The following is a 27,938-nucleotide window of genomic DNA, read 5'->3' on the forward strand; positions in this document are numbered from 1 at the left end:
AGACACATGACCAAGACAAAAATACACACCAGGGAGTCACTGACATAAAATTGGTATTTGAAGCCACAGCAACAGAAGAGTTGCCAAGGAGGGGGCAGTAGCCAGGGCAGAGACGGGGTATAGGACGCAGCCCGGGGCATGCAAACAATGCAGAAGAGGTCAGTTGTGGTGACAGCTAGAAAGTGAGGAATGCAGAATTCGTGACTGGAGAGGAAAAGAGGACAAGATGGAAAAAGCACAGAGCGCTACACAGCCCTACTAATGGTCAAAGAAATACTACTAATGGACAAAGACAGGCAAGTGACCACACTATACAGCACTACTAATGGTCAAAGAAGATGAAGACAGGGAAGGGACCACACTATACAGCACTACTAATGGTCAAAGAAGACGAAGACAGGCAAGTGACCATTGAATCTGGAACCATGGAAGACACCGGAGGTTCCACAAGGTTTCCTGGGAAGGAGGGGTTAGGAGGAGTATACCAAGATGGAGAAGGAGGGTGAGGTGAAGACTGACCTTATAGTTATGTATGTATGAAGTTACATCTCCATAAGTGTATAAAATGCAGTTAGAGAAAGAATAGCCAAAGCACAGCAGGCCAGGGAGGGTTTGTTTTTAGATGAAGTGAAGTCTCCCATGGGCTCGTGTGCTTAAGTTGGTGTCTTCAGCTGGTGATGCCGTTTGGGAAGGCTGTGTACCACTAAGTAGGTAGAGCTCTGCTGGAAGAGGTGAAGCCCTGGGAGAAGAACTTGAGGTTCTATGTCTAACTCCACTTCCTGTTCACTTTGTTTCCTGACTGCCCCAACACAGTCAGTCAGTCTTGGGAGTTCTACAGCCACATCTTCCCAGCCCCGGAATCCACATGGAACTGTAAACCAAATTACGGTCCTCCGTGTCAGGGATTTCATCATGTTGTCTAATAAGCAGGGCTAGGAAGATGGCCCAATGGGTAAAGTACTTGTTAGGCAAGCATGAAGACCTGAGTTGACGCTGCTAGTGGAAATCTGAAAGCTAGATATGGTGGTCATAGCCTGTAACCCCAGTGCTAGCGCGCAGAGACAGTGGGATAAACCGGGTTATTGGCCACTGGCCATTTAATCTATCTGAAACAACAAACTCCAGAGTCAGTGAGAGACCTTGCCTCAAGAAAAGGCAGAGAAATGATTGAGGAAGACAATGTGATATCAACCTCTGGCCTCTACACATACCCGCAAACATGTGCGTGTGCATGCATGCGCACGCACGTGCAAACACACACACACACACACACACACACACACACACACACACACACATCCCAGATGGGATCCTAACTGCCTGAGATGTCTTAGAGATCCTCTATGGACCAGGACTCCATGAAAAAGACATTCCATTACTCTTTAAACAAGACAACAAAAACCAAAACCACAAAAACTTCACCGAACAGAAATCACTTTGCACAGAAAGATCTTCCAGTGGGCTGTTCTGATTAAGTGCAGAAGGGGCACAGGCCTCTAGAGGGTGGGTGCCTCTTTCTCCAGAGGAATGCTGTGTAAAAATAACCCCACCAGGAATCCCAACCCCAGGGGAATCCCATGATTCTGATTCACTTCACTGGGGGAGGCTGCTTGAGATCAAATGCACCTTAATGTCCCATGATTGTGAGTATTTTGCATGAAAAAATTTAAGCAGAAGTGACAAGGCTAAGTGAGGACATGCCAGCATGCTTTAGGACTTCTGGAAAGATTTGCGAAGCTGGGCTGCTGGCTACAGCCTTTGCACGGCATTGTCTACACTATTCATAGGACCCTCCTATCAGACATCAGAGCTGAGTCACTGTTTCCATTGTGATGATTATGTGGTTATGGATGCAGCCTTGGTCTGTGAGGCATTAGCATGAAAAATATTCATTAATCACCTACCCATGACTAGCCTAAATACAGATGGATTGGGCATGATTTGATTTATAGAGTGTTAAGTGATCCAGCCATTTGCTAAAATATCTGAGCATGAGTCTCCATGAATATCGCCATCTTTAGAAGCCTTCATTTGAACTAATGATTGTAGTTCCAAAAGGTCTCATAAAATATGTAAATATGTAAATATAAAACTTGAAAGATAAAGCATTTCACAAAGAACTCATGAATGTTTTAACATAAATCTATTTGTAAGAGGAGTTTAGAGAAATAAGGATGTTTAAAGTAATAGACAGGAGAGCCGGGACAAATAAGCCCTACACTGGGGAGGCTGAGGCTGAAGGATCATGAGTTGAAGGCTAGCCTAGGCTACATGGTGAATTTTAGCCAAGGCTGGGCTGTGGAATGAGACCCTGTTTCAAAACAAGGGAGAGGGAGAGAGAGAGGGAAAAGGAGAAGAAGAGGGAGAGGGAGAGGAAGAGGGGGAGAGAGAGAGACAGAGAGAGACAGAGAGAGACAGAGAGAGACAGAGACAGAGAGAGAGACAGAGAGACAGAGAGAGAGAGACAGAGAGAGACAGAGAGAGACAGAGAGAGACAGAGAGAGAGACAGAGAGAGAGAGACAGAGAGAGAGAGAGAGACAGAGAGAGAGAGAGAGAAACAGGAAGACAGAGACAGAGACAGAGAGTCTTGTTATAATGGAAAAGAAAAAGCCCATTTGGCAAGATTGTGACCTCCAGATGGACTCTAAACCATGTGAGGCATGAGCTAAGCATGATGTTACTGGGTTTCTAAAGGGAAGGGAACTCATTCTGGAGAAGAGCAGTTAGCTTCTAAAAGGTTATATAGAGGTATCAAACACATGTAAAGAAAATTACAAAACAAAACAAAAAAACACTATGGAAAAATGCTCTCTTTGGTACCATGGCCAGAGACAGCCAGCATCTTCCCTTTGGTTTTCTGTGTCTAGGTCTCTGCATCACCTCCCTTGCTCTCCATAACATCAAAGGGGTCACCTTTACACATGAACTTTTATTTATTTACACTTGGCAATATAATGTTTACAATTTTACTACTATTTCATTTACACTTTCTTATGTTATTTTATAAAATCTCTTTTATTTTATAAAACTTCTCATGTTTACTTTATAAAACTCACAAGCACTGTATTTTACAGCGATAAGAACTTTTCAGCTACATATACCATAGTTCATTTAGCAACTAACTCCCCTAGAGCTGGACAATGGAAGCCTTTCTGTCGCAGTAGCCCGACTGAGAGCCAGGGGCTGAGTTATCTCTCTCTCTCTCTCTCTCTCTCTCTCTCTCTCTCTCTCTCTCTCTCTCATACAAACTTATTCCAAGTTCAGGATTGTTTTTTAGGCTGCAGCAGGTTGGGTTGGGTATGAAGTAGGCAAACATGTTTCAGAGTTCTCAAAATATGGTGGCCAAAGCACTTTGGGTACAGCCAAAGCTGACACTACCATGAGGGAGATGAAGAGGAGAAACCTTGAAAATTGGGTTTCCCATGCCACTTTGCAGAGATGACTGCACACTACAGGCTAGAACTGTGTCCACTGCTAGAATACATGAACTTGATGATTGCTCTCGAGAAGGGATGACGGCAAGAAACAACTTAGTCAAAAAGACAATAACTAATGTTATTTAAAAGCTGGCAAAAGCATCAGTTTGAGGTCTGTTCAGTACACCAACTTTTTGTGCGGAAGGGCATCCTAATGGCACACTTAATTTAAATGTTAATCACCCTATTGCTAAAACTAACAAATACATCAAACATCAAACATTTACATCAAACGCTACGATTTCTCTCATACAGATTTTATAATTATAAACACATAAGTTTAGGATCTTCAGATTGACCAATGAACAAGTATCAAACAATGACTTGTATGTATGACGATTTGAACCATTTGTGGATGAGAAACAGCCTGCAGTTTGGTGCCATCAACTGGAATTACTTCAACCATGTACGTATCATGAGTGGGAGTTTGTGAGTAAGAATCACGAGGCTGCTGGCCGGTAGAATCGTCAAAAGTGGAGCCAAGCTCTCACTTCCTCAGAAATCCTGCAGGAGAGAAGGCTACATACGCACTGGACTCGCTGCTCAGTGAAGTCGAAAGCTTACTTTATGGCCGCTGTTACTCCAGTGAAGTGACAGGCCCTCACAGACACAGAAATCTTGAGGGCCACAGGCCTTGCTCCTCCACAGAGACCAGCAAGGGGTGGATGAGGCCACAGCACTAATCTTGAGACTTTCTCTCTCTGCACTGCTACAGCTGGCTTCAGAGAAGCAGCCAGTGATTAATGCACCCATGCTTACTAGCAAAATGGAACCTGTTTCCACATTGCTCAGCTGGGATGGCTGCAAGGCTTCCGTGGCTTTTTCTGACCTCAGAGCCCAGCGTCTCCATCTCAGACCTTGCTTCAAGTGTTATTTTCTACTCTGGGAAGTGTTTACACCTAAATAGGCCATAAAGGAAATAAAAGTCAAAAGACTGAAGGGCGTAGAAGAAAAGAGTGAAGAAGGTGTGTGGAAAGTTACTTTAAAAAAAAAAAATCCACTTCCTAAGCTTGGTGGCTGGATTTTGGTATCTACACTTGGCCCCAGGAATAGTTGGCGAAGCCCGAGGCTGGCACCTACAGCTAATCAGTGTGCCACTGTCGTCAGATTTAATGCAATATTTGGCTCAGGCATTTTTAAAAATCCCCTATTCCAGCTAAAATATTTACACAGTCCTATGTGTCTCCCTTAATGCTTGTTAAGCAATCGTCTTTTAAAACTCCACAGACACTTGTAAATCCGCCGGGAGAACTGTGGCCTATAAACAAGGCTTCACAGAAAGAGGGCCACATTGTCAATTTGCTGGGAGTCAGGATTTCTCAGGATATGGTTGAAAATGAAGCTGCAGATCAGAAATGGTTTAGAGTGGGTAACAGAGTGGCTGACAGTCTCCCTTGCTGGACACCGCTAGCCGTATTAATGTGAAGCTGCCAGACACTGACCTCAGCTATTCAAAGCCACGTTCTCCTGTAAACCTGTCATGGATTCTACCTGGCTCTTGAGTTACGGCAAAAGGAGAGTTGCAGGTCCAAAAGCCCTTGGTAGTCTGCACCCGAGTGTCTGTCCACTTAGAGGAGATGGGCCGGTGAAACCTTTAAGTGCAGGCTATTTTGTGGGATTTGTGTGGTGTGTGCTGGGGAGAAGGAGAGGCTGCAAGGCAGCTGACGTGAAGATTGAGCAAGATTCTCTGAGAAATGGTAGGTATTGTAATGAAGTCTGAAATGCTTGCTGAATTCACAGATATCAGCTCCTATGCTAATGAGCTGAAGAAATAAAATTTTAAAGCAAAGGAGGCCAATTCAAGTTTTCTCCTGCAGACCTGGGAAGTCCCAGGAGTTTGACTCAGTGTTTAAGAGATGGCCAGGTACTTGTGATACTACTTCAACAGCTGTTCAATTATTTATTCCTATGGGCTAGCTAGTTGCCTTATTTTTGCTGTTCTACCCAAGAACTTGCCACTATAAATTATGACTTTAAATTACTTTTATAGTTGATTTAAAGATGAAAATAATTTTAAAATACACAGTATCAGTTTGAAAACTTACTCTAAGCTTAAATTATTCCATTTTGGATGGGGTTCCCAACCCAAAGGGAAATATGGCCTTGGACTATAAAACATAATAACTCCACGCTACAGAATCAGTTGAAGGACAAAGCAGCAATAGTCGCTATTGCTCTCTAGGTGGTCATAATTGTGAAGGGTTTTGTACATGCATTTGTGAAGCTGCAGAACAGAAACCAGAGCATATGGCCTATATCTTCCCATCCCAGTCAGATCTGAAAGTTAAACCACTGTCCTTAGAAGCAATCTGATCCTGTTCCTAACAGGAGAAAAATACTTGTTCTTAAAATGTGATTCTAAATGACTTGATATTTCAGTGAGTTTATTTAAAATTAGCAGTTAGCTCAGTGCTTAGAATAAATATTTGCTGAAAAAAATAAACACACTGAAAAGGTCAAACAAGTCCTTCTGTTCTGCAGATTTTTTTTGTACTGAAAGTTTTGATGATGATTTTAACAACTATCTAAATGATCCAGAAAACTAATTTAAGAACACAAATGGCCAGGTCTAGTGTGGTATCCACTACCCTCGATTTTCCTTGATCATGTGCTCTTTATATTACAGAGCATAGAGGGTTCATGATCCTATCTAGTATGGACATATATATCTTTGTCTAATACCTTCAAACAATGATAAGTTCTTAACCTTTAGAGTTAAAATCAAATCATCCTTATATTTATGGCCCATAGTGTCAAAGACTCTAGGAGGCTTTATGAATTTTGTTTTCTCCTTTGCTTCTCACAAGAACTCCTTGAGCTTGATCCTGTCATGTTCTCCATTTTCAGGAGAGGATGAGAAAAGTCACTTAGATCATTAGTAGCTGAGACAGAATGCGAACCCAGGGTATCAGATTCCCATTGTGCTAACCAGCTCTGACTTTTACTGTCTCCAGGAAAACTCTGGGAAAACTGGGTTACTTGCCTCAGGGACATTAAAGGCAATGGGAAGACATAAGCCAAACCTCCAAGTGTTACCATGGGGATTCCTTTATTTTAATAGGGAATTTAGGAAACTGAAGGCCTAGCAAGAAGGTGAGGTTACTATTTGGCATGACAACTTTTCTAAGAAAAACTAATACCAACACTCCTCAAATTGTTTCACACAAGAGAAACAGAAGGAACATTGTCAAACTCTTTTTATGAGGCTCCTATTAACCTGATACCCAAACCACACAAAGACATTACTAAGTAAGAGAATTACAGACCAATCTCACTAATGAATATTGATGCAAAAATACCCAACAAAATATTGGCAAACTGAATCCAAGAACACATCAGAAAAATCATTCACCATGACCAAGTAGGTTTTATCCCAAAGATGCAGGGGTGGTTCAACATATGCAAATCTGTCAATGTAATCCACCATATAAACAAACTGAAAAATAAAAAACCCACTTGATCATATCATTAGATGCTGAAAAAGCCTTTGACAAAATACAACATCTCTTCATGATAAAGGTCTTGGAGTGAGCAGGGATACAAGGAACATACCTAAACATAATAAAGGCAATATACAGCAAGCCAACAGTCAACATCAAACTAAATGGAAAGAAACTCCCAGCGATTCCACTGAAATCAGGAACAAGACAAGGTTGTCCACTCTCTCCATATCTATTCAATATAGTTCTTGAGGTCCTAGCTAGAACAATAAGACAACAAAAGGATATCAACTGGATACAAATCAAAAAGAAGAAGAAGAAGAAGAAGAAGAAGAAGAAGAAGAAGAAGAAGAAGAAGAAGAAGAAGAAGAAGAAGAAGAAGCCAAACTCTTACTATTTGTTGATGATATGACAAAAATTATACCAAGGAGCTTCTACAACTCATAAGCACCTTCCTAATGTAGCACGATACAAGATTAACTCATAAAAATCAGTAGCCCTCCTTTATACAGATGTTAAATGGGCTGAGAAAGAAATCAGAGAAACTATCAGAACTCGGATTGCCAGTTGCTAGGTAGATCCAATGAGCTTCCCATGGATAAGAAAAAGGTAGAGCCACAGCCCATGGCCTCTGTCCACTTAAAACCAAGAAACCTGGGATGAAGCTAGGAATAAAGACATTGGCTAATACACCCACCACCTTTGCTCTAAATAAAGAGGTCTCCTTCTAACCGTTCATTTAGTTTTCTGACACTAAGAGATTTCACTTGTGCTGTGTGAATCTCCTACAAGGTTCAAGATACACAATTTACTTGGGTGAAAAAATATTTTGGTATTCACAAAACCATCCACAGATCTTCTTCTGTTTCGAAAATGTTTGGACGTAATACAAGTTTCAAGAGCTGTCACTTGAGCACTGGCTTGGCAATTGAGATGCGAGTGTCAGGCCTGGTTGGATGATTCTGGTCTTACTGCTTCCTGTCTCAAACTTTGGTCTACTTCAATGGAGGAATGGCTAAACCATTACACCACTGCAACTTTATGGACACCTCCTTCCTCTTATTTTACCAAATCTGACAAGTTAATGATACTTTTCCAGTTCTCCACCTTCCTGATTCCTACTCAAGTTAAAAGCCTGTAATTCCTAGGCTGCTTTCTGGTTTCCTTGTCTTCTCATCACTGACTTTGTCTATATCAAGAACAGTTGTGTTCTTTCCAAACTTGCTTGTGCCAGTTGCTCTTTTTACTGCAATTACATAATTTAATTATTTGAGGGTACTAGAGATATGTGAATGTGTAAAAGTTCTGCTTGTATACACTTATATGAAACAGATAAAATGCTATTAGTAAAATATTGGTATAGGAGATCGGTGGAGAATAGGGAGCCAGAGCAGCATAGTGCAGTGATCCTGGGGCAGGAAGAGGCTGCAGATGGAAAAAGCAGTGAGTTCCGCAGAAACACAGAAGCCCAGCTAATAGAATTGCAGCAGTGCTGGTTTCTTAGCGTCGGTAAAAACATCGCAGCAACACAAGATGACAAAACTGGGGAACCTGGGGGAGGGCTCTATGAGAACCACCCCATAATATCACTGTGATGTTTTTAATCAGTGAAAATTATTACAAAGATAAACAATAAAGACATGGGGTGAGATGATTTTTAAGGATCGAGGACAATTCTAATCATTTAGAAGGTTTTATGTGGCATCTGTGAGTCATCACCCTACTTTAAATGCAAAAATCTGCAGTGGAGGTAGACACCGTGAGAAAATCCTGGAGGGCTACAGCTGATCCACAGCCACAAGAGGCCTCACTGTCAGAATATTCAAAGTGATGTTCGTTTAACTTGTTCTAGACTAAAGAGTGAGGAATACATGTAGCACAATCTATGATTACTCGCTTTGGACATTTTTCCCACTGACTAGACTGGATATGACCTCCACATCTAGGTATTTTCAAAGCAAGAACACTTGAGGCATAGATTAACTCATGAGCTGATCTTTGAGAGTCATTTGTAAAGAGAATATCTGAGATCTGAGATGGATACAACTTAATAGTTGGCTTTCATATCCTGTAAATTTCAGAATCCTTGGAATTTCCAGTTGTTACAAGTCATTTAAGTCTAGAGACAAACTCAACAACCCACAAATAAGAGTTTTGTAGAGTTCGCTAAGACAAAACGGCAATGACAAGCTTATACTCTCAGAGTTGGAATGTATCTTCAAAATTACCTAGCAACTCCTACTGCTACCTGATTTGCCCTTCTACAGTAACAGTCTTCTAACCATCTCTCAGGCCCATCGTTCTTCCTTTTCAATAGCTTTAAAGTTTGTTTCTTGAAAGTGTTAACCCATGGATGCCTGTTGACATCTCTCACCACAAGCAATAAATCTAATTTCTGTCTGAGAGCATAGTTAGCAATTGTCTTAACTTGTTATTAGTATAATCAAACCAATGGTCATCTTACTCATCTTAACTCATCTTCCAATTCCAGGTAACAGTTAACTATTGAGGGAAGACAAGGCAGGAACCTGGAGGTAGAAACTGAAGCAGCGGCCATGGGGAATACTGCTTCCTGGCTTTCTCCCCATGGCTTGTTCAGTCTGTTTTCTTACACAGATCAGGACCACCTGTCCATGGGTGGCACCACCCACAGTGAGCTAGGCTCTCCCATAGCAGCCACTATCAATAAAATGCCCCACAGGCTTGCTTACAGACCAATCAGGATTTCCTCTTCCCAAAATGACTGTTAATTGTGTCAAGTTGATTAAAAAAACTAACCCGGCAGCAATGACCTGAAGTTGAGTCATTCCTATGATTATTGATTTGTTTGACCATTCATTCACTCAGCAAATACTGAGTAAACACTGAATATGTGGCAGGTCCTGAAGGACACAATATAGAAAAACCAAAAATGTCATGTTAAATAAGTACCTGATGTGGAATTTCCCTCTGTATGTTGTTAATTATGTTTTATTGCTATTAGTTAACGAATAAAGCTGTTTTAGCCAGTGGCTTAGCAGAATAGAGTAAGGCTCTGCTTTTGTTTCCACAAAAGATAATAACCCAACTGTGCCCAAATTACCAAATATTGTTTATAAATGTTTGTTTACATTTAAAGGGGGATATGCTATAGAGATGAATACTTTGCACTGGTATGGATCTTGGTTTATTGAATTTAAGGTCAATTTTGTTATAAGTATATTTCCGCTCTTGATTAAGGTATTATGTTTGTGCAGCTCATTTAAAAACATAATGTATAATTAAAAATATAGGTTAATAGAGAATCATCTATAATAGTCAAGTGTTGGCTTGTAGTCATGTCAGTTAGGTTTTCTAGATATATAGAGATATATTTCAGTTAGATAGATAATCTTCAAACATTTCAAAGACCTATGGAATATGACATTTAAAATGTTTAAGAACTTAGAAGCTTTCATGATAATGAGACACATCTGCTCCTGGCAGCACCAATCTATTTCAAGAGGAAGATAGGCATTGAAGAGGTTCCTTATGGAGTTTGCCAGCCATTTGATCAAGAAACTGCTCTTGCCTGTACTGGCTTGATGTTATGCTGTATAAACTGGACATGCAGGACAGGAAAATGACACCAAAGTTGCCTAAAGGTGTTCCTCCTTCATGAAAGCGTCTGCCAGATGTTCTGCAGGTCACAGAAGAAAGTGACTGACAAACAGCCAATATAGGGAAAACTGTCTTTGAAATTTCCTGCTTCCATGAAAAAGTCTGCCAGATACAGGCCTGTAGGCTAAATATGGATGCTCCAGTGTTACAGAAGAACTTTGGGTGACTGTCCAGGCAGCGATTAATATCGTTTCAGTGTAATTATTATGGGTCTGGGTGGCTGAGAAATGAATGAGCAGCCTCTGTCAACAAATACCTACATAGAGCAGGTGACAGAAGAGAGAACATTTACAGAAAATAAACAGAAGTCAACAGCAACACCAAAAGAGAGGGCTGCAATGGAGTTCCTGAATTTAAAGGATGGCAAAGAAGGCTCAAGAAATGGAACGTTGTAGCCAAAGGGAATAGCTACTGCAAAGGTCCAAAAGTAGAAACAAGGTGGCTGAAGCACATGGGGAGGGGCAAGATGGCATGAGATGGGAGTGCCAGAGGAGGTAAGGGGAGCATCTGGAGAATATGGCTACGAGACTGCCTTTGACACCAAGAAGTGAATACAGAGTTGGTTATCCTGGCGATCTCTCTGGTGGGCAGACACTGAATGAACAGGAGGTCAGGAATGGAAAGAGGGACCCATGCTAGGAAAATTCCAGCCAACTGAGGGTGTGCTGTGCAGCAATGGGAGGAAAGGGAGTAAGCCAAGATATTCGGAAGGTGAGTGTGAAGAGAGCCCACTGAGGGGCTGAAATACATATGTAAAGGCACGAGGGGAAGAGAAAATAACATACATTGCGCTCACATTGTAGAAAGGGATTGCCTGTATTTGGTCCTATAAATTCTATAAAAATCACAGGAGTGGGTAGTACTGCCTTTATTTTAGTACCTGAATACTGGAAGGTGAGAAAACCAAATGATCTGCCAAGGGCTACACAGTGGACAATCAAAGATTTGAATTCAGGACTTGTGACTCAGACTTTTCCAAAAGAGTAGCTTTTATTTTATGCTTCTTGTCAGTGAAAAACAAACAAACTTAACTAAATTTGCTTAACAATGCTGATTTATAAATAGCAAGGGAAACAGAGAATGCAAACCAAAAGAGGGAAGCCAGGACAGCACAATCCAACCCCCGCATCCTTACTACCTGGGGACCGCACAACCATGCCTTCAAAAGGAAACACAAATGTCTTCCATTAATTAAATGGATGGATCAAGGCTCAGTTTCCGTATCCTCTCTCCTTTCTGTATAATTCGTCTTTGAAGGCATTCCATTTGGGCAATGTGTGACCTTTACCCACCACGCCACACATAATTGAATGCTTTGCCTCAAAAGTCACAGTGCCGTTCAACCTTTTACACCCACAGACTTTCTGAAATGCTTATCCCAGTTCCTTAAGGCCTGTTTGGTTGAAATCATTTTACAAAAATAAATCATATCAAAGTTCTTTTTCATAATTATTTCGAAGACTTTGCTCACAAGACTAAATATTTTTAACACCATGGCAACATGGTCAGGCCTCTGGCTAATGTATCCAGTCTCATACAAGAGTTCGTACTTGGTAAACTTCTGCTATGGACAAGTGGACTGCAAAGGAGAAAGGAGCTAGTGAATTAGGCATGGTCAATAATCATTCAACTCAGATCTTCCAGCACTTCCTAGAAGGTGGCAAATGAGCGAGATTTGTCCTAATGGGTTAATTCTCCACATTTCTTGGAAGACACCCCAAAGGGCACCAACCAAACTCCAAATCCTTAGCTTCTGGATTGGGTTAAGTACGATCTTCATCCGATACCCGCAGTGCTCTTTGCTTGCCATTTTTCCTGGTATTTGCCTGAGTTGAGCATGGTATTCGCCTGAGTTGAGCAGGGTAACAGAATATGATATCTTCACCATTTCAGCTGAGTTTCCGAGGTTAGGAACGTGTCAAATGTGTATAGGTTATTCTGTGATCAGTAGGTGGCAGGACCAAAGCCTCCTGGATCCCAGTCCAGCAACGTGCCATTGAAACATAGCTATCAATCACTTTGAGTGAATCAGTTTATTGTTTTCATGGGGAAGGGTTCCGAATAAACATTATATACACACCTAGTTTACAGAAAAAGTGTATCCAGGCAAAGGACAGTGCCTACCTTTCATTAGCCCGTTAGTTCTTTCTCTTCAGTGGCAATGGCTTTTCATCAATTTAAAATGATCATTTTGGTATTTCACTGCATAGCTATTGGCACTTTTTAGCTTTTCTTTCTGTGATACAAATGATGGTATTCTCTCCTCTCCACATGTTCCTCTGTGCCTCCATCATCCCACATTCTATTTCCCTTACAGTGGATCCTCTGGTCAAAAATTGCTTTCTCCCTATGTGCTTATCATCAAATGGATTTCCATTCATTGGTGACTAAGTACATTTTTTTTTGTTATACTTATGACATTTGGGCATGCCAGATGCATTAACTTAAACTCTTGCTCAGAATCCTCTCCCAGACCCCATTGTTCTGACCTCATCTAGAAGGTTTTCTCTCTGTATTGCCTCTGATCCTGAGCTCTTTATTTGCCCTGGGGACACTTCACCTTCCTTCCATATTGGACTTTTTGTTTTCCATAACCTGTGTGCTCTGCCTAATGAGACAGCATATTCTTTCTCTGTGGGCATTCTGAAGAGAACTGCATGTGGTCATCAGCTTTGTGAGAACTTAGATTTCTCACAAAATGCTTTGGACCTTTCCTCATATCTGACTGATGGCGGGGTGGGCATATGACTCTGTGCTGGGAGGTGTCACTCTCCCAGAGTCGGATCCACTCACAGCTCCTAGTGATGCCTCTGGAGATCGAGTGATACTTCATTTCTTTACTAAGCTCATTGGCAATGATGTGATTATTTCCACCTGGCAGGACAGTTGACAGTTTATTGTTTACTGTGTGCTGTTGAACAGGAAAGCTTTCTCAATGAGTAGACAGTTTAGCTGATTTGTTTAAAATAACATATTTTAATCTTTCCCAACTCTTTAATCTCTGTATTTTATTCACTGAGAGCGGACCTTATTTTATGCTTTTAAACTTATAAACTAGGTAGTCATTGTGCACACCTTAAATACCAGGTCTCAGAAGGCACAGGCAGGTGAATCTCTGAGTTTGAGGCCATCCTGGTCTACAGAGCGAGTTCTAGGACAGCCAGGGCTACAGAGAGAAATCCTGTCTTGAAAAACCAACTAAACAAACAAAAACAACAGACAAACAAAAACCCAAGTTGTAAGTATATAAAAAAAAATCACACACACAATTTTCAAGAATTGAACTATTTCTACTATACTACTCTATGCCTGTGTCAAAAGTTATATTATAACCTACCTTTAAATTAAAATATGAGCATTGTTTCACCATACAGAGCTACATGAATGAATTTATCTACTATTTCATATGATGATATATTGACTAAGTTAAGTGTTCCTCAAAAAGGGCAGGTTTTCTTGAAATCGGGTTTCCTTTATGCACTTATAGCTCCTAAAAATTAAGATTTTGAGGTTGAAGGTTCAAGTTCAAGGCTCCCCCAAACAGAGGTTTGACTATTAGTTCTGGGCTAATTTGGTTGGTACATCAAATATGGACATGCGAACTAAAAATGACTACAAATGGGTGGGACTAGGAAGATGGCTTAGTAAAATGCTTGCCACATGAACTTGAAGACCCGAGTTCAATCCCTAGCACCCAGGTGAGAAAGCCAGGCATAGCATAGACCCTATACAGGTCTAGGCTGGATGTAGTCCTGATGATGAGAAGAAGTGGACACATGCCCCATCCTTAACCCAGAAGCTATTCCCAACTGATAACCACTCAGCAAGAAAAAATTAGTTTTCTCCAATAAAGTCCCTGGTTGTACAAACCCCACTTAAAAAGAGTGAAAGGTGATTGAGAACACCTGACACTGACTTCTGCTTTCCTATTCATGTGTATGTCTCTGTGTGTGCACATATGCACATGTGCACACACACACACACACACACACACACATAATTACAAAGTAAAAATAACAAGGCCGACAAATAGGGTAACTACAATTTGAATTAGCATAGAGAATTACCAGTCTTCAATATTAGAATAAAGAATTTTAATGTTCACTGAATGCCGGGACTGTGTGTTTCAGGGAATATATCATTTAGGAAAGTTTTAGAAGGATTAGCACAAGACGACAGACGTTTTTTTCGTAAACATTTGTAGAATGATAGCAGGAAGTAAAAAGGTCAACAGGGTCTTGCTTTTCTATAGCTAAGTATATCCCCAAATATATCTAAATGAAACATAAGAGAGGATGGTCCAATATATATTTTTAAATATTTAGAGGAAAAGATACTGTCAGAAACATGATGAAGGACATATGGGTAAGCTTGAATCTCAGCCATATTCATAAATTTGAGTAGCTTGTGCTGTGGGTTAACTGGGATTGATGCCATTCTGACACATGACAACAGCGCTGATGCTGCTTTGTGTTCATGGAAAGTTTTGATAAAGAACTCATTTACTATAAAGTGCAATCCTAATGAGAGGGAAAGAATCTTTATTCTTCAATAATTTTTCCAGAATGTGTGAACTTGTCAACATTTACCCAAAGGATTCCTCTCTCATTTTCCAATTTAAAAATTAATTCAGCTTTCTTATCTCATATGCAGAATGATTTTTTTTTCATGATAAAATACTGTCACAGGATCATATTAAAGCAATGTGCATTTGAGGGTAGAAGTAGGTGACAGTGGAATCATTTAAAAGACCACTAGTGTCATCTAGTTTGACCCTGAGGTGTCAAGACATCCAGGAGGATCTGCTTGTTTATGTGGATGGAAGACTCAATAAGGGCTGTGTTGTCAAGATGGTGTCAAAATCAGTATAAGAGCAAGTGCCACCAGTGGTCACCCAGTGCCTTCTGTTACGGCCACACAGTGATGATTAGTTGTCAACAATTGTACAATTGTCTTAAAACTTCAGTAGTAATCCCATACTTCATCTTGACAAACTGCACTAATGCTTCATTCTTTAGGGTGACAGATACTATTTTAAACATGGTTAAATCTTACTTATTTCAAAATGTGTGGAGCTTCCAAGAGCTTCTGCTAGTCTCCAACAGTCCTATATGATATGCTTTTGAAAATGTTTTCTTGTACGTTTATTTTAAGCATATGACTATCTTCCCTGCATGGATGTCTGTGCACTCTGTGTGTACAGAGCCAGAGAAGGCCAGAAAAGAGCGCTGGATCCCCTGGGACTGCTATTACAGACAGCTGTGAGCTGCCACATGGGTGAGGGAAATTAAACCTAAGTCCTCTGGAAGAGCAGCCACAACTGAACTATCTTTCCAGCCCCTATGATATGACTTTAATATACAGCATTTTGGTATTTATTTAGGGTTGGCGAAATAAATGTCTCAGAGGGTATTTACTGTAAGTCTGATGAGCCGATCCTAGGAATCGACATGGAGAATGAAAGACCCAACTCTTTCAAGTTGTCCTCCGGCCTTCACGTGTGTGGCCTTGCATGCACATATGCACCTACACACACACACACACACACACACACACACACACACCAAAAATGTAAATTTTTCAGTATTTATCTGTCCTACAGACTTTTTTATACAGCAATAATTTATACCTAACCCAATATTAATGATGCTTCTACTTGGGGAATCCTACAATTATGGCTTCAGTTAGGCTGTGTGTGTAGGGATGGATGTATCAAGTACAATCAGAGAGAGATCGATCCATGGTATATGCACTTGTTTCCTGTTGCCATTATAACAAATTAGCACAACATTAAGTGACTTGAGACAACAAAATACATCTTAAGAGTTCTGCATGGTAGAAGATGGACGCGTGCCTTACTCTTAGCTAAGCTAAAAGCAAAGTATTGAGAGGGCTCTATTCCCTTCTGCAAGCTTTGGAGGGGTGGGCTCCTGGCTTTTTCTAGTCCTGCAGGCTGCCTACATTCCTTGGCCCACTGCCCACTTCCTCCATTGTCAAAGGCGGCAACACTGTGTCCCTCTGATCATTCCTCTGTAGTTATCGCTCCCTCTGATCACAGCCAGGGCAAGTTTTCGGCTTTTAAATTTTCATTTTAAAGATTCATGTGATTAGATTAGTTCCACTTGGCCAGGCCCAAATAATCTTCCCATGTCAGCCTCTGCAAAGTGCCCCTTTCCCATGTAAGGTAACATAAACACAGGCTGTAGGGATCAGGCTTGGAACATTGCTGAGGAGGGGCTTTACTATTACACCCTGAGAGTCCTGGCCTGTGGACAAGGTTTACCAGTAAGAAAGACGGCGGATGCTTTCTCTTTCTCAATGATTCTCATAATGTCAGAGCACCGAGGAAATCAAAACCACTGTCTGATTGAGGGATGTAGAGTCAACTAAGTGTATGTTCATCAGCATCAAGACGTGGCTCTGTCTTCACAAGGGAAGGTTAAGTACTCTGCAAACGAGATAATCCCATCACAGCCAGCTGGTCCTTGCCCAGTAGGGGCCAATATTGCAGGTTACAGTTTTAACAGCAAAAAGGACACATCTCTAATTGTCAAAATCAAAAGAGCCGTTTGTTTATTCATTGTTTCCCACGACGCAGATGCTATATGTCATGACTCCCCAGTAAGAAAATGAAGTGGGTCTTGATTTGTTTTCTTGACAATGTCTCATTCTCTGGCTGGCCTGCAAGTCCAGGCAACTTTCCTGCCTTAGTCTCCCAGGTGCTAACATTACAAGCATGAGCCACCAACCCAGCTGAAATTGAGTATTTTAGTTAATTTCTTCTCTCGTGTGTGTGTGTGTGTGTGTGTGTGTGTGTGTGTGTGCATGTTGAGGAGTGAGCCCAGGGCCTTTTGATGTTAAGCATATACATAACCATTGAGGTATCCACCTTCTCCCCAAATAAGTTTATAGTTACACTACTTCATAAGATTTTACTTTCACCAGTAAAAAGTACACACCTGACTCCACAGCCTGAGTTCTTTTCTTTTTCCACTTCACTGAGCATTTGTAGTGAAAATTACCAAATTCAGGGCAAAACATTCTCATTCACAGTAGTCTACCCCACACATTTTGGGTGTCTACAGTCCATATGCAAGAAAAAGTCTTTGCCATCTTACATGATCAAAATCTAAACAAGTTACAGAATTAAAGAGTCAGCTACTGTGGTCGTGGAGGAAGGAGTTTTGAATACAGCTTCTCCCTCCATGTGGGAGTCCAGAGGTGGGAAATGCACACAATAAAGAAACTAATTTTGAAATCCTTAGCTACACCACAACACGGAGAAAATAAGTAAAGGTATCAGGTGGAAGCCAGAAAGCTCACTGTGAAGTCAAGGACGCATGCTGGGGGTTTGGGCGGGGGGAAGCAAGGGGTGTGTCTCTGTCTCAGAGAAAGCCCCTGGGCTGCCCTACCCACCTGCAACAGAAGGAACTAGGGCTTGTCAGCCAGTGAATATGGCACTGCCACATGAAGGTCTCTAACACTAGCTCTCTAAGCCACAAGCAGGATGTGTCATGGAACGGAAGCTGAGTCCCAGCATCATATCTAGTTTCATAGCACGGCTAGACCATCACCCTTGAGCCAACAGACAGTTACTTCAACACCAAGAACATCAGTTTCCTTATCTTGTGAGAAGTCAAAAGGATCATTGCAAGGGGTAAAAGATATGCTACATGTAAAGACTCTAAGAATAACAATCACACAATAAATTTTAGTGCATGCTATCATCAGTCTCTCTGTGTTTACTTGAACAAAAATGAGTCTTGTCTTTCAGGAAGATTTTGACCGACTACCCCTGAGACTCACATCAGTGATATTTGTATGCCCACCAGTCATATCTTTTCATCACCATTCACATCTTTTCGGGCAAGGTGTGGTTAGTGCTACTCAAAAAGATTTCTTTCTCTAGGGTGGTGTCATGCCTGCCCAGAGACCTGGGGCCTGACAGCACTTGAAACTTGCTAATCACATCTGGTTTAGCTTTAGACATTTTCTGGGATTTTGCCAGCAGCTACGACATTTTAATGGCTACAATAAACCTCAAAGCCTCATCAAATCTTTGCTGTATGTGTGAAAATTATGTCCACCTCAATTAAACATTCAATCTGGGTTCACACCAAGGCCTTATGGAAAGGGAGGTGAAACTGAATGGGAACTGGAGATGAAACGAACCGCTGTGATCCCGGCCATCTCACCAGATGGTATTTAGAAGAAAAAGAAATTCATTAGAGAACCCAGGCTCTGTATTTCTTTAAATATTTACTGGGTACCTTTCATGTGTTAAAAACACTGGCATCTCTAAAGATTAGCAGGGCATTTTTGTTTAAATATTCAATGTGTGTGGGGTGGGGGGTGGTGTTCTCTCCTCTGTGTTTGTGGGACTTCATGTCTCTGAGAGAAGCCCAGCTTAAGGAAAATAACTCAGGTGCTGCTCAGTCTTTTCTAAAGCTGGTCTGCCAGCTACAGGAGCTCACGTGGGTCCCTGGAGTGACTGAGAAAATGGTCAGTGGAGAAGAGGAGGCAAGAGTGACACTCAGCAGCATCCCTAGACAAAGTGAGATGCCCTGGGGACCCTGCCCCTCTGCTCTCCTCCCATCCCTTTGCTATTCATCATCAAGCTCATGTGGACAAGGACAGCCATGAGGGAGGCAGCCCCTGGCAGGAAAGGGAAAGATCAAACAGAGATCAAGTTTCTTCTGAAACATCTATGAAGGGTCAGGCCAAGGGCTTTACACGGGGCAGAGGGGACAGGACTAAGACTGGGCACGAAGGGACAGCCCACATCGTGTAACCCCATTCCTCACTATGGACACTCCCTGCCATCCTGAGAGATCCCTGTCTCCTAACTCTACCACTGGAAAAGTGTAGAGAATACTCCATGCGAAGGCTTATTATTCTGTTTCATTACGGTACATATTCAACTGGTATCAGAGATAAAAAGTAAACTGTCAGTTCCCTAAAACAGAAAAAATAACCCCAAGTTCACATATAAGATTCCTGTTCAAAGGATTCATTTGGTTGGACTCATTCTCCCAACCACATCAACAGTGGGATTGGGTGTGAGATAGAACCCACATGCTCCTTTAAAAATGATTTACAACATTAAAAACATTAACTTGTAACCACTAAACTTACTTGAATAAGTTTTATGCCCAAAATAAATATAAATGACTCCCCCTGCCACCGTGAGCACATCTTTCCCACTTTGCTGGTCTCAAACTGAAGACTGGGGTTTTGGAATACTCTTTCACAATAAACATTTTAAAAATGTTTATTTTATGTTTGAGCATAAAACTATTCCCGGTTGAAGCTCTTCATTTCCTCCAGCTCTCCCTCTGGTACCCAGAGGTACCATTTCCATATTAATACACTCCCTAAATTTTCCACAGAACACTTCCATTGGAGTTTTAGTGGTGCCGTGGCTAGTATTTATATTCTTGGACAAAGAGATGTCTCCACAGTGAAAATACAGAACTCGAAAGATGCCAAAGGAAAATTCCTGCCCAAGAGACACATACTTTTACCTTCTAAAAAGTCAAAAATGTGGCTTTCAGGCTTTGGTATTCATTCACTAATTATATATTTAGCTGAAAAAGAACATTTACTGTGGGTTTTTTTTTTTTTACCATCAATAGAGTAGTATCAAGACAAAATATAGAGTTATAGCATATGTGCATGTATGAGTGTTTTTCTACTACCTGAACCACAAGATTTCTGCTTCTCATAGTTATTATAAGAATATGGCATGCTTGCAATAAGCAGCCATTATTATTAACACTATAACTATTGAATATTAGAAGAAGGCAGATATGGAGCAGGTGAGATAGCTCAGTAGGAAAGTGTTTGCCTTGTAAGTATGAGGACCCAAGTTTGAACCCCGAACCTGTTTTTAAAAAGAGGGTATGGAGGTGCACACTTGCAATCTTAGCTCAGGAGGAGGAGGGTAGGAAGACCCCTTGGACTTGTTGGCAAACCAGAATAGTCTACTCGGTGAGTTTCAGGTCAGAGAGAGAGATCCTGTCTCCAAAGACAAAACCAAACACTAAACCAGCAAGATCCTGTCTCAAAGACAAAACCAAGCACTAAACCAGCAAGATCCTGTCTCAAAGACAAAACCAAAAACTAAACCAGCAAGATCCTGTCTCAAAGACAAAACCAAAAACTAAACCAGCAAGATTCTGTCTCAAAGACAAAACCAAAAACTAAATCGACAAGATGGGCTATGTTTGAGAGCTGATACCTGAGGTGTCTGGTCTCCACATACACCTGCATGCAAACTCCTCCAAACACAAGCAAGTGAGTATACAGGAGCAGACACTGATATGGCAAGACAGTGAGATGCCAAATGATCAACCACTAAATTAATGGAATCGGTGGATTTACTGCCGGCAAATACTGCCCCGAGAAGGAATGTCCCATGATGGCGGCGGTAGGGGCCCATGGGAGAGCTCCATATCAACCCACTCCAGGAGCCAGCCATCAAATGAAACTGCTCTAATAAGCCACCCTTGCAATTATCCCATTACCTTCCAGTTGTCGCTTCAGTTTTCTCAAATCTTTTACGAGGTCTTCAAACTTGACTTGGGAGGCTAGAAAGAAATCTTGTGGTTCAGGTAGTGGGAAAACACTCTTGTCTGTTCCAGCTTCCTAAAAGACAGAGCAAAGAAAAGCACAGGGCTGGAGTGATGGCTCAGCAGTTAGGAGCACTGGCTGTTCTTCCAGAGTCCCCAGGTTCAATCCCCAGCAATTGCAATGGCTGTTCAAACTTTCTATAACTCCAGTTCCACGGGCTCTGGCAACCTCGCACAGACGTAAATGCAGACAAAACACTAGTTACATATAAAACAAACATTGAAAAAAATAGAAAAAAAAACAAAACAAACTAACCAGAAGAACAATATTCTACTTCCCGCTTGTCCCCTCTGTTGACATTGCAAAGCATCAGTCAGAAAACGACAAGCTCAGTCGAGTGGTTCTATAGCAATCAGGGCACTGCTTTGTTAAGCTAGGACTCTGTACTTCGGAGACTTTGAGTGTTTCACAGTATGGTTTCGGTCTCCCTGGCGTTGAGATTAGCTATCATGCTGGCATGGGCAGCAATTCTATCATGCCTTATGGATGGAAGAGGAAACTGCCAGGTAGCTTTTCATCTGCTTTTCTCTATTCCCATGGAAAAAGACAGGGGAAGCCTATGAAAGTACTTACATTGAAAGTCCCTGTTTGAGTTACACATGCTAGCGATCAGATAACCCATCTTGGGGTGTGCCAGTGGGTGTGGATTGGCCAAGAAGACACTGGGGGGGGGGCGATGCTACCCCTTCCTTTACTCACCCTTTCTGCAGATTAAACTCTGATGTGTGTGTACCATCTGATTTTTTTTATGTGTGCATAAAGCCTATGTAAATGCTGTCGGTTTATCTTAGGAGGTATTCATGGCAGGCATGGTTGAGAATGGTTTTGACAAGGTCCATAGCTCTATCTGATGGATGATCTGAGCTGTAAGTTATCTTAAGGGACAGATACTCCAGGCATACTGAAACATAAGCGGAGCCTTAAATGCCTTCTCCAGCCTAGGTTGCTTTCTCCTGAGTTGTTTAATGTAAGCTGCTATTGTGCGTATCTTAGTCTTCGATTGTGTCTCTCTGTGCACACACTCCTCTGCCAACTTGCCTTCGCATTCCATCTTTCCTGGTGCCATTAGGACGAATTCCAAATGCCAAAAGTGCTTTACGAGGCATTTTATGGTCCGCCCTCTGTCTACAGCACCAGCCTCAGACCTTCTTCCCCCAAAGTCAAGACCTACGCCCAGACTTTCCTGCAACAAGAGAGCAAGGCAGTCTCTTGCCTCTAGGCCCTTGTCTACAAAGCTGTTCTTTTTCATATCCCTAGAATCTCCTCATAGCTCCTTGTTCATACTCGTCTTTCAAAGCGTAACACAAACATCACTTCCTCAAAGATTTTCAGGACCTCACCAAACCGGGGTGCTTCTCTCTGCTTTTCTAGAGTGTTTGATCCCATTACCATGACACTTATTGCTATTAATTTAAAATTTTTAGCATTAGATTGTATGTCTGATGTGTCACTAGAATATAAGCATATCATTGGCGGCGACTCTTTCCTACTCTTGAAATATTATACAGTATCTGATATATCAGTAAATGCACCACTACAGACAGTTCTGGAAATACTGCTTTGTGAAGTCTGTAAGTTTGCCAAAAGACACCTAACTATTTTAATAATAAATATTTTAAAATAACTTCATACGTGTATAAGGTAAGTTTTGGACAAATCTACTCCCCATTCGTATAGTCTTCACATTTCCCCCTTTCTCTAAAACCACTTTCCTCTGTCAACTTTTCACGTTCTCTCTTAGGAGTACTGAGTCCATTTAGTACTGTCTATATGTACAGACATGTAGGACCATCTACTAGAGCATGGGTAGGCTCTCAGGGGTTTCATCCTTGGAGAAAAACGATTCTCTCACAGCAGCCATCAGTTTCCAGGGTCTTGTCAGCAAAGGGTGGCAGTTTTTGGACTCCCCCCCCACACACACTGTCCACACTGGGATATTGGCTGTCTTCACCTTGCGCCAATCTTGTGCATGTAGCGTGATAGAGAAGTCCTGCTTAGAGCTGACCACTCCACAGGACTGGACATTTTTCTAATGACCCTTTCACAGGGGTTGCCTAAGACCATCAGAAAAACAGATATTTACATTATGTTTCATAAAAGGAGTAACATTACAGTTATGAAGCAGCAATGAAAATAATTTAAGAGTCTTAAAGGGTCACAGCATTAGGAAGGCTGAGAACCACTGTTCTAAGTCTTTCATTTGGATGCTTGGGGAAGGTGGCTCTCCTCATTTTATCAGTAATTAAGCCATCCAAGTTTTTTACGATACTTATTTTCTACTTTAAAAACAAATGGAAGACTGTGAATGTCAAATCTGACGCAATGCGTGCCCTACGAAGCCCCACGGACACCCACACTGGAGGAATCTGGTGTAATATTTTGTAAGCTTTGTATCCAACTTGACCATGGTTTCCATTTTTGTCATAAGGTAGAAAAAGAGAAAACTCTGATGATGAATCAGTCTGTCAGGTCCAGTCAGTCGGTTCAATCAAAGCCCTGGGAGATGGCTGATTTTCTTCAGACTCCACACACCTAGACTTGGACCCAGCGCCAGGCAGAAGGAGCAGGGAACCGAAAGGGCTCACCGGTCCTCAAGTCACTGCTCATCCTCACTGCCCACAGAAGTCATCACTGCTGCCCAAGGAGCTTCGAAGATCACATAACTCCACACTCTCCTTTGAGTGCAACACATTCTTCAGTGAGCACTGGGACTGCACCCCACAAATGTGGGTGGGCTCACTCCATATCTGCCATCATTCTGATCAGTTTCTTCCACAGAGTCAATTCCATTGCATCCTGGACTAACTTCAGCCTCTCTATGAACAGCTGACTGGCTAGAGGCATCTGCCCCTGTGGATCTAGGGTTAGAAATGTCACCTGCCAAGTTTCCTCAGAGTAATTCTGCCCTGTGGGTACTTGCTGTCAGAACTTGGAGTATGCTTAGATGTGCCTTCTGCTGCTAAATTTTTTTGAAGCTCAACCCATCTTCCTCACTTCAGAGAAATAAAACTGTTTTCTCACATCTAGTTCTTTACATCTGCCAAATTATTCTACTTTTGATAATATTTATATTAGATAACATGGTAATGCTTACTGGATACCTTCCTGGTAGACAGTAAAAGTTAGCAGCGAATTCTGGCTCTCAAGGAGCAACATCAAGATCATTGACAATTTGTACACAATCCACAGATGAAGCGAAAGAGATTGTTGGAGACCTTCACAGAATCTTCACCCAGGCGTCCAAGGTGGGAGTGTCAAAGATTTCTTTTATGGACCAGGATGTGAGTAAACACTTATGTAAGGGGACCATGAAGCATCACTGAATGATTGTTTTATTATAGTTTTCACTTTTTCAGATGCACATTAATTATGCTTCATAAATGAACGTTAAAAAATTAATCATAACCCTAACATCCCCAAATAAGGAAACATATCTCATTCCAGGTTTTCTCTGAGTTACTGTTACATATATCCATCTATTTTAAATATGTATGTATGTATAATTTTGAATCACATACATATATAATTTTTCTTTGTTTTTTGAAATTGGGTTTACCTGTATAGTCCTGGCTCTTCTGGAACTCACTCAGTAGACAAACTCTCCTTGAACTAAGAGCCTCACCTGCCTTTACCTCCATGATGGGATTAAAGGCATATGGCCACTTCTATGCATGTATATCATTTAAAAGCAGACAGAATATTTTCCAGAGATACTACATTGTGTCCTAAACACTTTCCACAGCAGCATGCTATTCCATTTGACAATTATACCATGATTCATTTGACTATATTCTTAATCATTGGATACCTACAAAAAAATTCAAGTCTTTTTGCTCTTATTATCATAAGCAGAACAGTAACATAAGTCTTCAGTTATAAATTCCTAGAAAACTTATGCATATTTTTAGAGCTTTTGACTTAGGAACACTGAAGTCTTGCTAGCTCACTTAACACCGATGTATGAATTAAGAAAAGGTATCCCCTGTAAGACTGCTGGACCACCTTTTAGTTTTGCTTTTAATTCCTTGAGGATTGCCCAAAAGTGATTTACACAGCACCTGCGCCATTTTACATTCCCAGGATCCATGCCGAAGAGCTCTAAGTGGCCCCTACCCTGGCAACGCCTTTTTATTTCTATACCAATTGACTAATGGTTGTGTTGGGACATCTCACCGGGGCTGTGACTACAGATTGGTAATGCTGAACTTTTTTCGGTATACTTGCTGATCCATAGTGTGGTCTTTCTTTATATAAAATTATGTAATTTCTTTATAAGGGTCTGCATTTCCTCAAGTAAGCCCACAAAATAACGTATGGGGAGTTTCCTCCCTAAGACCCCCACATGTGTTATTTCTTGATAGGAATAATAATAATAATAGAGAAGGAAAATTTTATAGGAAGGCTTGAGGGGTGGCCCCATGGTTAAGAGCATTTGCTGCTCTTGCCGAGGACCTGGATTTGTTTGCCAGCACACATACGGCAGCTCACAACCTGTAACCTATATCCAGAAGATCCAACGCTGATGGCATTTTCTGGCCTCCACCAGGCATACATGTAGTATATGTATACAGGCAGGCAAAGCTCATACACATAAAATAAAAATAAATAAATCCCTTGAAAAAAAAAGGCTTGAGACATATAGTTCCAATCAGGTAAACATCCGAGTCTTGGGTCTCGATTCACTTGAAGTAGGGATCCATTTCTGTTTTGAGTTTAAAAGTGTTATTGGAACCACACATAAAGACAGGAATGTACTGGAGCAGTGGTTCTCAACCTGTGGGTCTCAACCCCTTCGGAAGGCAGTCCTCTCAACTTTGAGATTTTTGTCTTTTTGTATCCATTTCAAGAACCAGCAGACAGTCCTCCTTTGTCCTCAAGGTTGAGGACTCTCTGTTCTTAGCTCGAAAAGCAAGAATAAAGAAAATTTGTGTTCAGGTATATTCTCAAAGAAGTGCTTAATTCTAATTCAAATATATGTGAACATGTTTTTGTTTTACTCTATTCTCAAATTTAATGCCGCTAGCTTGTTCTCAGATGTATCGTTGGTAGAATTTTGGTTATTATGGTAGGTGTGATACACAGGGCTTTAATTCTAGCATTCAGGAGGCAGAGGCAGGCAGAGTGAGTTCAAGTCCAGCCTGGTCTACACAGTGAGTTTCAGGACAGCCCAGGCTACTTAGCAAGACCTTGTCCCCCAAACAAACTAGGCTGGAGAGTGCCCAGGCTTGATTCCCAACATTAGTGTGGCAGCTCCCAACTGCTTGAATTCCAGTTCCAGGGGATCTGGCACCTCTTCTGGCCTCTGCAGGCTCCTGCACACACGTGGCACATATAAACTCACACAGGCAAACACAAATACACATAAAATATGAACAAATAGCGAAACATTTTTTGTAAAAAAGAATATTACAATGTTTTTATTTCCTCAATGTTGAGCAGTACCTCAGAATTCAGTTTCCACTCTAGCTAGCTCCTGAATGAATCTAGCGTCCAGAAAGCCCCACCATCTGGTCACGAGGCAATGAGGGATCTACTGAAACCTGCAGACTCAGACTCAGCAGCCTCTTGCCTTCCTAACACCTCCTTTTCTATAACCCAAGTGTACCTCTTGTCTTTTGGGGAGCTCTCAGATACAAAGCTGGACAGAGGAATGCCATCTCTCCATATCGCCAGTATCCAGTACCCGAATGCTAATGAGTCTTTAGAGCAAAACCTCCCTGAAACCGTTTGCCCGGTGCCATTTTCTTGTTTCCTACCTGATCATAGTACCGCAGATAATACCTCACGACATAGTCCACCAGGTTCATCCCGTTGTCCTAGGGTTTAAAGAGAAACTCAAATGACAACAGTTCACAGGAGATCCTGCACGCTGGCGGGGTGAACACTGAAAACCCAGCTCAGGGCGCATACATTTGTGAGACAGAGTCCAGTTTCTGTTACACAACGACCAGAATTTCCCTCCTCCTCCTGAGTTTCAGTCTTTTTTTAATATATATGCCAGTTATAAAAAGAAATGACACTATACCATCAGCGAGGAAAACTGAAAGAAAACAGGTAATCCAGGAGACCTTTGAGGTAAGGGCTAAGACAAATACACAAACAAACAAACAATCAAAAATCATTACCCCATATTTCCTGGCATGCTGCCAAGACAGGAGGGGGTGAGAAATGCCAAAGGGGGCTGTGGACTAGAAGAGCAAATCATCCCGCCCTTCCTACCTCTCAGAAAATGTGTGCTCCTTAATGGCGTGAAAAACAATCAGGGCCAGCTTAAAAGGAAAGCCAGGCCACTTTATGACCCTGGAAAGGCCAGGGGGAGTGGGCCCTCCCACAAGGCAGCCTTTGTGTCCTGTTCACAGGGGTCTAATTCTAATTTGCCTGTGTATTTCCCTTCCCTGCTCGCCCCCTGCCCCCATGGGGACGCCCAGATATGGGCTGGTTGTTTCTAAAACGGTGGCTCTGCAGGGGTGTGGAGCCAAATGATAATCAGGCTCAGAGAGCTGACCGGAGACCCCAGCCCCAATTGTTGCAGGCAAAAGAATAATTCAAATACTAGGCTCAACAGTGTCCCCCCCCACTCAAGAATGAGTCAATTACAAGTGGGCAATACTAAATTCAAACAGATTTTAGCCTCTGTAGTATGACTAATATTCTATGCTGTTTTATCTTGTATTGCAGTAGTATTTCAATGTCTAATCATGTATGTTAGAACCAAAACATATGATGTATTTTATAATTGAAAATAAGGTA

The 27,938-nt window shown here is 41.5% G+C and overlaps 1 protein-coding gene across 2 annotated transcripts in view; it reads right to left on the reverse strand.

Annotated features, from left to right (window-relative positions):
• Fmn1 (formin 1) overlaps positions 1-27,938 on the reverse strand; it is a 372,570-nt gene that overhangs the window by 88,671 nt on the left and 255,961 nt on the right. For both annotated transcript variants that reach the window (XM_005364222.3, XM_005364224.2), the window contains 2 exons: positions 26,945-27,004; positions 21,083-21,203 (listed from right to left, as the gene is read on the reverse strand). In XM_005364222.3, coding sequence (XP_005364279.1) covers positions 21,083-21,203; positions 26,945-27,004 — 181 coding nt within the window. The remainder of the gene's footprint in view (positions 1-21,082; positions 21,204-26,944; positions 27,005-27,938) is intronic.

Source organism: Microtus ochrogaster (assembly GCF_000317375.1).
Source record: "Microtus ochrogaster isolate Prairie Vole_2 chromosome 14 unlocalized genomic scaffold, MicOch1.0 chr14_random_1, whole genome shotgun sequence".
In the NCBI taxonomy this organism is placed as follows: domain Eukaryota; kingdom Metazoa; phylum Chordata; class Mammalia; order Rodentia; family Cricetidae; genus Microtus; species Microtus ochrogaster.